Source organism: Eleutherodactylus coqui, chromosome 5, assembly GCF_035609145.1.
Source record: "Eleutherodactylus coqui strain aEleCoq1 chromosome 5, aEleCoq1.hap1, whole genome shotgun sequence".
NCBI classification, from domain to species: Eukaryota; Metazoa; Chordata; class Amphibia; order Anura; family Eleutherodactylidae; genus Eleutherodactylus; species Eleutherodactylus coqui.
This window is the reverse complement of record NC_089841.1, coordinates 206,761,351-206,772,760: the sequence shown is the minus strand read 5'-3', so window position 1 is coordinate 206,772,760 and position 11,410 is coordinate 206,761,351. Positions and strand designations below refer to the sequence as shown.

Here is an 11,410-nt window from a genome sequence, read left to right as displayed (position 1 = left end):
GATAGATCTTCCAACATTGTTATGAACCTAGCCTTAGCGGGAGGTCTCACACAATCGGATTTGTGTGGCGGATTTCGCGATCACCATCCCTGCGGATGATCCATTGTAAAATGCAGGCATTGAAAGGCATGAACTTTTAGATTTTTCCTTCACACTTGCAGATACGAATTGCATAATCCGTGAGTGGAAGAAAAATCGCAGCATGCTCTATTTTGCCGGGGAATCTGCGTGGATGGCCTCCATTGAAATCATTAGAGGCTGCCTGACCCGGAGCCCATACGCAATTAACATTGTGGATGGGCTGCAGATATCCGCATCATGTCTAAGCGATGGCACGGGAAATACAAAGACAAATAAACTACTGCGCATGACCGATGGCAAGGCTCCGTAGTCGGCCGCAATACAGTTTAAGGTCACCATCCGGGCTCACAGCTGGAATCCGCCCTGTATGGGTGAGCCCCACCTTTGTCAACTACCTGTGCTTCAGTTAAAAAAAAAAAATTACATGAAATTAAATACCTTAAAGGTACACGTTTTCTAAAATAGAATGGGGTCTCCCACTTGCTGCTGTTTGCACCATTACATCTTTGTAAGTTCTGATTGTCAGGTGGTCTTTCCTATTTTTCTGCTGCCCTGCTCTTTGCTATCCACTTTCAGGCAGAGGGGTGTGTATAGCAGGCCTAGCATACTGCCAGTAGTTCACTGTCCTGTACTTCCTTTCCCTTTCCGTGCTGCATTACACTGACTGTGGCCCAATCAACAGGGGGGTAGTATCTGAATGCCTGCCTTTCTGCTCTTCCAGGACGATTCAGGCATTCAGAGACATTCTGCCCACTGGCTCCATAATAAGATCCATACAAACTGTGCTGCTATATACTGTAGGGTCCGTGCACAAAGATCATCTAAAATGTTGCAGGAGCGATAGTCGTTCAGTGAATGGAAGCGCAGCACACTGGAGATCTCTTCTAGCCGCCCGCCAACATTCACTGCGAACAGATAGTTGTGCAAAGATGAATTACCTATTTAACCTGAGCAAAAATCACAAATGCTCTATTTTGCCGCCGTTGGCTTCGATGGAAGTCAATGGAGGCCGTCCGACCTGCAGCCCATACACAATTAACACTGCATCGGGCCGGCTAAGCGACGGCGTCGGAGATACAAACAGGCAAAAAAAACCCTATACTGCGCATGATCAATGGCAAACCGCCACAGTCATACGCAATACAAGAAAATAAGCTGGGTCACAGCGGGAATCTGCTACAGGTCTCCCGGATGCGGAATCCGGTCTGCCTGTGTGACCCCAGCCTTAGTAAGGTATGTAATATTCTTTAGTAGCACAACATGAACCCACTAAATAGCATTGGGAAGTGTTAGGTGTGTTGTGGTATAACAAGGCGAGTGCTCTTGGCTTCTGACGTGCTGAAAGTTGGCATGTGTCTGCACTTTTTAGGCTATTTATATTGTTTTTTTAGGTTGCCTTTCGCCTGTTAGTAAGGTCACCTACTACTTTTGCTGTATAAGGGCATCTTTCATTATTGGTCATCTACAAGGGCTTGCCGTGGCAGCAGGTAACGGCAAACATCGCTCACATAATCTGCCATAATCCTATGACCTTAGTCCTCACACCGTCTAGTCGCTCCGAGTCAGTAAGGAGTCTTCCTCCCACTGCCTGGCATTTTGCTTTGGTTGCCATTGCAACAGGGATGCAGAGCATTAATTGGTTGAGTTAGGAACTGCAGCAGTAGCCTTGGCTCCGGTAACCGTGAAGAAACACCCTCAGATTCCCTATAGTCACATAACAGTCAATCTCAGCAAATATCACCAAAAGGGTTTCCGATGAGATGAAAAAAATCCTTTCAGCCATTCAGACGCTGTTGGCTTGTCTGATATTCCATCTTTTAGTAATCTAGACCAAATTGCTGCTTTATACATTCAGGAGGAGATCTATCAGATGAGACTTTTTTCTATGTGCGACTTTTAGTCTAAGTACCGATCTATTACGCAACAAATTCAACAAAAACGATTTTAAATTACGCGCAAATCTCCTATATCTGTGATGTGAAAGCTTGTGCTGAAAATATACCCATATAGTTGTGCAACTTGTTATGCAACTTTTTTTTTGTTTAACCCTTTCCAATCCACTGTCTGACCTCTCAAGACATTATGATTTAAGGCTGTACAGCTCCGATGTTGTAAGACAGCAGTCGGGGTTCTCTTACTGTATATTGCCAGCCTCTCTGCTGTCGGAGCCTATCCAATGTGTCACCTCATGCAGTACTGGCTTTAGCCAGCATAAAGCGCTGTTCTATAACTGCAGAAAAAGAGTAAGCCCCCTAGGAAAACCAGGATACAAATCGGATTGGAAAGGGTTAAAAGTCGTGTTATAAATTGGGCCTAAACAGCTACATCCCCTATATGTCCACAAATTTAGACAAAAAGGAAAGTGACGCGACCAGGCGCAGATCATTTAAAATAGGCACATGAAGTTCATAAATCCGGCGCACATCATTTAGACTGTCATTTTATATCAGTAAAGGCACAAATGCTTTCATAAATCTCCCCCTCTATCCTAATTATGCGCCCCACACAAAGGTATTGTATAATCACTGATTCCTAGAAGCTGAAGTTGGGTACAGATTCCCCTATTTGCATATGTACTAAATGCTTCCTGAGACAGATGTGAAGGCAGTGCTTGCCTATGCAAATTATACTCTTGTTTGCTTAATGAAAAAAGCATACAACTATACATTTTCTGTCAATGGTTCTTGGGGTTCAGCATCAGAACCAGAACTTTTTTTGTTTTCTGTATTTTATATTTGCCTTATTTGAACTATTGGAGTTCCCAAAAATAAGGGTATCTTTTTAAAGGGCCACTCTGGCGATAACACATATTTATATATCCCTATACCACTCACCAGATTGTCACTCTGTACATCTCCAATGTATATTGTAACCACTTACATGCAGTGCAGTCTCTTTTCTGATGCTTGTCAGGCACCATCTTTAAGTTGAGATTTCTCACTGCTTTCTTTCTCCCTGTTCTGTGCTATGTGAATCATGTGATGCATCAGCACAACATTACATGAGCTGGTAGAGCCTGTACCATTTCTGCCTTCTGGGAGGACAGTGTGATTATCACTGTTTTGCATCATTATGGAATGTAGCTTATTTAGATGAATTTACAGTCAGAAGGCTAAATTATCATCTGTTATAACTGTGCACAGGAACCTCTGGTTCATTAGCAGTAACTGTGGTAGGAGTGTGTGCCCCTCTATACAGAGCTTGTGTGGTAGGGTCCATCTCACAGGAATTATGCGGACTGAAAAACTGACTTTTTGAGAGAACATAAAGCCATGTAACTCTTAGGTAGTCGGAATGAGATCACATGACCCACCTGAGGCGAAGGACTCCAGTAAGTTTCAGATGGAGAAGAATAACTAAATAAGGTAATACTAGCTGGCTTATACTGGGGGGGCTAGTTACATAATAAATGTAAAAAATGTCACCAAAGTGGCTAAGGCTTGTTTATACTGGCTAAGTAATGTTTCAAGAGATCAGTGTGTGAAAGGAGGTGATCAATGGTAAGCTAGAAGTTTCTAGTTTATCGTTGATCTTTCATGATTGTGCTGCCATACTGTAAAGTATCTAATGATGGCACTTAGTGATTGCTGCAACCTTCAAAATCGACATTACATACTGTAAAATATCTAATGATCTTCCCTCTCCGTTTCCTTGTTTGGCAGGATTAATGCTTTAATACCCAAGCTTCTATTCCTATTTCAGACGGTATCTCAATCTAACCCGAGATTTTAGATTTTTTTTTTTTTTTAATTACCTTATGACGACTTGTCACTGACTTTGTATGGAAGGGTACTAAGCCCGGTCTGAAACACTGCCTTTTAACCAAGCTACCATAATATCTACAGTGGGGTAGAGGCCTTTTGGACTTTGCTCTATATCACACAGTCTGTGTATGAGAGAGAGACACAGACAACCGGCGGGTCGTATACAAAAATGCTTGAGTCTCCCATTGAAGTCAATGGGGTTCGTTACTCGAATAAAGCTCTCGAATTTTACGAAAAGCTTGGCTCGAATAATGCGGACCCAAGCATTTTGGTGCTCTCTCATCTCTAGTTCTAGACTTAATTAATCATAGCTCCTCAAAACTTTGGGTGGAAACATGCTACTTAGAGGGGAGATGGAGGACCCGAGCTCTTGCTACATGCAGGCATGGGAATGGGAGATGGGTAAGGCTTTTTGGAAGGATCTCTGGGCAAAGTCTTTCTTTCTAACCCACAAATTAACTGTCTCTAGTCGATTACAGGAACTTTTAACTCCTGTCCCGCTAGTATAAAACACCAGCTCAGCTTCGTAGGCTTTTCCTATAGACCTCGGAGGTGTGTTGAAGATGTCAATCAGCTCGGATAACAGCACTACACGTATGGTGGGGTTAAATGCTGCTTTCTCTCATCTGGAATAACATCTCCACTTTATATAGATTTTAAGTCTACCTCCTATATCAATGACCCTGGAGATGGCTCTTTTGCCTATGTTCCTGGGTACAGCCTCATAAATCAGAAAGGGCTATTCCGTGTTTTTTTTTTTTTTGTTCTGGCAACACAGCAGATAATTCTGAGACTATGAAATCGGATGCCCCCATCCCTTCCAAATGCATGTCGGTTGAAGCTCAGAATTTATTAATGCACATAAAGGAATTCAGAGCTTTGGAATCAGATCATTATGATGGATTATATCCCACCTGGACCGTATGGCTCCAATGCAGAATGTCTCCGAAATTTGCTTGCGTCTCCAGTGTCTTTTTGATAGCCAGACACACAACTGGGTGTGTTCCTAGTCTGGCTGCCCCTAGTTAATGCTTTCAATACCTGTCAGAGTACTTTTTCTCATAGACTTATTGAGCGTTTTTGTTTGTTTTTAAGTTATATTGGGCATCCATTTCTGAAAGCGCCTTCTCCTGCGAAAGGAAAAAAATACACGTTAAATGGCTATAGAAACTAGAAAGCAGCTTCACAAGGTTACACTGGGCAAAACCTTCCAAAAGGGTCAAGAAGGAAGAGATGGTCATGCCCTCAAATTGTGCTTTAATAGCATGTCTCAGCTGGCAATACCTGAAGTAGGTGTTATCTGGTTAACTGCAGCTGCTGAAATGCACAGAAAGTGCCCTGTCTAACTATAGGAAAGGGCGGTTATCCCATGGAACCACCAAAAAGCATATTCAGTGAAGCTCTCCAGATGGGGTAAACATGGGTCTTCAGGAGATAATTGAAGGGCTGTATGCCAAAATTTTAAGGGTCACCAGAATTGGAACAGGCAGCATGATCCCTGGGGAAGTAGGGTCCCTTAGCAACAGCCCCCGCGAAATCTGAGCAGGTCCCTCAATTCTGCATTCCAAGCTGACCAATGGATTATAATCAGTTGAGGATAGACCATTTTTATCCCCTTGAGCAAAGATTTGCCGTTGAGTGTAAAGTAGTTTCTTCCTAGTATATTCAACCAGCAGCTTTTTATATTCCCTTCCCACCCCCTTGAGGACGAAATAATTGTCCGGAGAGGGCCTTACCGTGTATTTAGCCTGTGCATCTGAAGGGCGGTGCTCTAGCGCTAAACGGGCACTTTGTAAAGATCTCCCATATAATGGACCCTGAGACTGACCCTTGATTGGCCTCCCAATATATGTCTGCTTCTCGCATAGCATACTCTCATACCTCTTGCTGATCCAACCACAGAGGACTAAGCCTCCATGGAGGATTACTCCCTCTTGAGAAAGAACAATATTTAATGTAATAGTCCAGTTAATCAAAATAACATAACATATCAAGGCCGTGGCAGGTTCATAGTATACCTGCCCTGGTGTATCTTTTTAAAGGGGGTTTGTGCATCTTTGTGATAGCTTGACAAAGACCACCAGGTCGAAACGTTGCTGTCAACTTTTATTGTCATGGGGGAATGAAGAAGAATTTCTACTTTGTTAAACCTGGATGCTGCCGTCTCTTTTTGCTCTCAGGTTCATAGTATACCGGCCACGATACGCAAATGGACTGGTGGTACAAGGTCAGTCTGAGCCATGTTATTACACTTTTGTGGTTATGTTTGCTATCCCCTTGGGTTCCCCCATCTTTGATAAAGGGTCATATGTTAAAATTCCCTAAGGTGGTTTGTCTTTTCCTTGGCTGGCCAATCTAGTTGAGAGGGGGTTGATATATTTATACCCCTGCTCTCAGAAGTTGCTAATTATTAATCTCTAATGGGTGAAGTTGGTTCTAGTCCTTTTTACCTTGGTGCTGCCATCCGGATCAAGCTAAGTAGTTGATGTATTGATTTATATCGTAGTATTTTTTTTCTGCTATTGCTCCTACTATTATTTGTTACAGCCTTACTATTGACCTTTATCTACCCCCCCCCCCCCCTGCTTTGGATATTAGAACTAGATTCTCCATCCTTGCCCCTTGTTTTTGTTTGGGTGGTGGTTTTTAGCGTTTTACATGGGATTTCCTGGAGTTTTTGTCCCATGTGAACACTGATGTGCGTCCGTGCTGGCCGTGGTCCTTTAACGCTCAGTATGGATGTAACATAACATATTGCACAATGCATATGATGCACACCACATAGGGCGATCTAACATATCTGCAAAGTACAATAATGGAAAAAGAAAAGCATTTTAGTTGTAGGTGCACTAAAATTCTTATTTCATTTGAAAGAAAATTTAGTATGAAAATGGGTTTTTTTTTATATTCTTCATGGAAAAGTGCTAATAGTTTTTACCTTTTTTTTTTCTTTTCTTAATCTTAGGTTTCAAAATGAGTACGTGTGCTACTAGAGTGAAAACATGGCTGTCATCGACCTGGCATATTAAAGTTCCAGATCCATGGTTAGAAGCTTGCATTAACTGGATTCAAGAAGAAAATGGGGGATCTTCTGTATCCCAGGCTGCCATAAATAAACAGGTTTTTGAACAATGGCTTCTAACTGATTTAAGAGACTTGGAACACCAAGTTCTACCAGCCGGTATCTTGGATTCCCTGAAATTTGAACTGAGTGGTTTTTATGCGGTACAGATAGATTCCTTAGTTGACGTTAGCCAACCGGCATATTCCCAACTGCAAAAATTAAGAGGGAGGGAAAATGCAAATGACCAGGTTACTTTTACAACACAAGCAACACCACGTTCATGGGAGTCCAAACCAACTCGAATGCTCATGATGCAGTTAACAGACGGAATTCAGAACATTCAGGGAATGGAATATCAATCTATATCAGTGCTTCATGGGGGACTTCCACCGGGAACAAAAATTCTCCTACAGGGTACCATATCTTGTCGTCTAGGTGTACTTCTCCTTAAACCGGAAAATGTGAAAGTTCTTGGAGGCGAAGTGGAAGCTCTCGTAGCGGAATTTGCACAAAATAAAGTTCTTTCACGATTGATTGGTATGGAAGAACAGACTTTGCCACAGCGAACACCAGTGGAAAACCAAGTTACAGCAAGGTCGGAAGAGGCAACTCTGCAAGGAATAGACATATCAGATGAAGATCTACTGGCCAGTCTTGATCAGAATGAAGAATTCGCAATCAACAATAATACGGCCCCTGAAAGTGGCTATTACAGCAGAAGTGAAAATTATAATTCAAGTGTTTCATACGTAGAACAGCAACAAACACAATTCTCAAATATTAGACCGGCCCAGATCACAGCTTCAAATGAAACAAATCAAGTTGCAAATAATGTGGATGAGGTATATGATGTAGATGAGGATATATTTTTAGAGGAAGAAATTCAGAGGGAATTAGAAGAGATGGCAGTGGAGGAGCTGGAGATCACCAACCATTCATCTGGAAGAATAGTTACTTCTACAGCCATCCCTACCAATACTCCTAATCCGACGTCAACATCGGAAGTAGACTCTGGTCAACAAGATCCTTCTCCATTTACCTACTTGTCAACTGTATTGGCTTCCGCAAGTGCCACTGTCAAATGTGTGAAGTTAAAGTCCTTTATTGTGACTTTAAATGGTACTCTCACAAGTAGTAGTGGTATCTGGAGTATAAAAGCCAAGATTTCTGATGGTACTGGATACCTGGATGTTACGTTCAGCAATGAGGTTCTCACTAAACTTATAGGGTTTTCAGTGCCTGAAATGAAAAACCTTAAAAGGAATCCCAGCCAGCAGAACAAACTTTTAGACGGCCTTCAGAAGTGTCAGAGGATGCTAACTGATTTTTGTGGGATAATGACCATTTCATACAACCCTACAACTTCTGAAGCGAGTGTGCTGGATTTACAAGATGTCACTGAAGAAATAAGTGCAAGTTTAAGGAGACGGTTAAATCGGTAAGAAGTAGAGATGAGCGAGCACGCTCGGGAAAGGCAGTTACTCGAGCGAGTATCGCTCTTCTCGAGTAACTGCATACTCGTCCGAGCAAATGCAGAGGGGAGTGGTGGGGAGAGATCTCTCTCTCCCACCCGCACACCCCCGCATTTGCTTGGACGAGTATGCAGTTACTCGAGAAGAGCGATACTCGCTCGAATAACTGCCTTTACCGAGCGTGCTCGCTTATCTCTAGTAAGAAGATAAAGATGTGACTCTTCCTCCCCATTAAAATCCTTTCAAGTGACTATATGGCTAATAGGGTATAAGATTGTGTACTTGAAGAAAAAACATTTTAAAAATTAAATTGTAAATATTTTTATGATAAACAATTTGGAAATTGCTATTTTGGGTGAATTTCATTTTAGTGCTAGGCTGTAGCATTTCCTAGATGTTTTCTGCTCCCTTCTATAATGGCCTGTAATTTTGCAGGTACTTGCAAGGTAATTAGGAAGATGGCCACTTGCAATGATGCTGAGACTGAGTGCATTTTGTTTTTTACTGCTGCCTCCTAGTATATAAAATACGACATGTACTATTTTGTTAGAATTGCTTTTCTGTTAGAGGTTGTTTTAGGGCCCATTCACACATCTTCAGGCATTGTGCTGGCCATGTATTCCATGTTCTGCACATGACCCAATAATAGCCCTTAAGGCTATTCAAATGGTTGATCATGTGAAAACAAATCGTTGCATGTCCTAGTCTCATCCATTTTCACATGGATGGTGTTCCTATGCTATGCAATGTTGTTTGTGCCCATTTTGTACAGGCGCATTATGGTGAATACGACTTTAATTGTCCTGATGTGAAACATGTACAGTAATCTTGTCTCTTGGAAGCAAGAGTCCACTACGACTTTGGTTCTTAAACGAGTTTTCCCACTTCTAGCTATTTTTCTTTAGGAAGCAGACAGCTCCATACATTTTGCAGTGGCCTGATTTGGTACTGCAGGTTGAATCCTACTGAAGTGAATGGGACTCAGCTTGTATTACCAACCAGGGCCACTGGATAATCAATGGAGCTGTCTGATTCCTGCAGCTAAATAGCTAGAAGTGGGACAACCCCTTTAATCATTTTTTTAAAAATTGGGTATTGAGTTTTAATACTGCTCAGACTAAATCTAGTTTGTTCCCTGCGTCTTTGTTGTTCATCTACATAATGTATATTGCTCAGATTACTATTGGTTTCCTGTTTTATAATGCCTAAGTACATGTTTCGCACTTGTGTCTTGTTGACTAAATAAAGTATTTTATAGCAATTTCTCACGTTTTTGATTCTTTTGGACTTTTCTAAATTTGAAGAGTTCATTGCTTCTCAGGCTAATCATAGATGTATATGTGTCTATGTCTTATACTAGAAAGTAAGGGTGGTTTCACATCTGTCTTGGAGCCTGCGGTCGGAGGTTCTGTTGCAGATTTGGCACAAAATACCGGGAACAAAAAATAAGCTGCATGCAGCGTTTTTATTCCGGAAGAAATCCGGGCGGCTAAGTGGAAACTGAATGGACCCCGTTATAGTCAATGGGATTCTGTTTGGCGGTGTTCGGTTTCGTCATACGATGGAGCTTTTCGGACAGGGAGTTGCTCTTACCTGAACGGAGCAGGAAACCGGAACCCCCAAATGTGAAACCACCCAACTGTTCTTTGAAGGCCTCTTGTGAAAGCATAGAACCACATGCCACTGCAGTTTTTTTCAGTGACAATGTTTCTATTGTCCCCTGGTTATATCTAACATTTCCACAACCCAAACGGGTTGTCATTTAAAGACCATATTGAGTTCTTTCAGTGACCACGCTAAAGGTGGCAAAACACTTTAGATGAACATAATGGGACCCGCCAACCCTCTAATGCTGCTGTTCATATTTTCCTTGCAGTTATTGCAGTGCCCTTATAATAGTGAAGATGGCAGTAGTGTCAGCACAGTAATAACTACACAACTTACTGATACTTGTCATTGTGCTAGCCTAATAGTAGTCACTATAAAACAATAGCATGCCAGTTCCCAATGCTCATATAATACCTCTTTCCTTTATTGGTCTTGCACTGCCTTCACCTCCCCTAACAGTGCTTTGCCAAAGTATTCACCCTGTTACACCCTCTACACCCTTTGCTATGAAAACCCTAAATACGGTCTGGTCCAAAAAAATCAATAAGTGAATAAGGTCCCTCTGTGTGTAAAGTGTCACATGGACTGTCATATGATGTGAGTATGAATACACCTGTTCTGAAAGACCCTGTGTCTTTGACATCCCCAAGCAAGCAACGTGAAGACCAAGGAGCTCTCCAAAAAGGTATATACGCACTTAAAAAAAAATTGCATGTCCTATTTTGGTCCAAAATCGATGGGATTGCATAAATACACAGTGAATACAAATGATACATTTGTATTTATGCAAGAAGGAAAGAAAAATCTATTGGACCTTCTTGTATGTTTTTTTTTTTTTTTTGGCGTGCATAAATACACAGTGATTACGCATGCTTAATAAAACAAGAGCTCTGTTTCTTAAGGAGCTTTTTTGGGGGGTACTGTTACTAAAGGGGCTACTTTGAGAGGCACTAGTACTAGAGGGGCCACATTGGCGTCATATTTACTATAAGGAGTCACTTTTACTATGTGGTGGTACTACCTTATTACACTGGAGAACACCATTTTTGGTGATTTGAGATATTAGAATTTTTGGGGGGTCAATGATTCTGAAAATGACATTAGTTTTTCTCCATCAGATCTGCTTGTCAAGATATGACATATGTCCATATAAATGTTTACCACGTTTCCCCGAAAATAAGACCCTGTCTTTATATTAATTTTTGCCCCAAAAGAGACAGTGTCTTATTTTCGGTGGGTGTCATCCTCAGCGCTTGAAGAGTATTCTCTTCCTGGTAATGTGGGTTAAATACCCCTCCTCCAGCGGTATTTTCGGAATCAGCAGCACAAAAATACACAGAATATGGTCTAAAATTCCAGGCTCCATGAAAACCCTTTTTTTTTTTTCGTTCCCCAGTGTTCTAATTCAAGAGGGGGTCAGA

At 41.7% G+C, this 11,410-nt stretch overlaps 1 protein-coding gene across 1 annotated transcript; it reads left to right on the top strand.

The window, feature by feature from the left end:
* Positions 1-4,455: 4,455 nt before the first annotated feature.
* Positions 4,456-8,438, top strand: RMI1 (RecQ mediated genome instability 1). Its single transcript, XM_066604109.1, has 2 exons — positions 4,456-6,072; positions 6,811-8,438. Exons 1-2 carry the CDS (start codon positions 6,000-6,002, stop codon positions 8,349-8,351), a joined length of 1,614 nt encoding a protein of 537 aa, XP_066460206.1. The 5' UTR covers positions 4,456-5,999; the 3' UTR covers positions 8,352-8,438.
* The last annotated feature ends 2,972 nt before the right edge of the window (positions 8,439-11,410 follow it).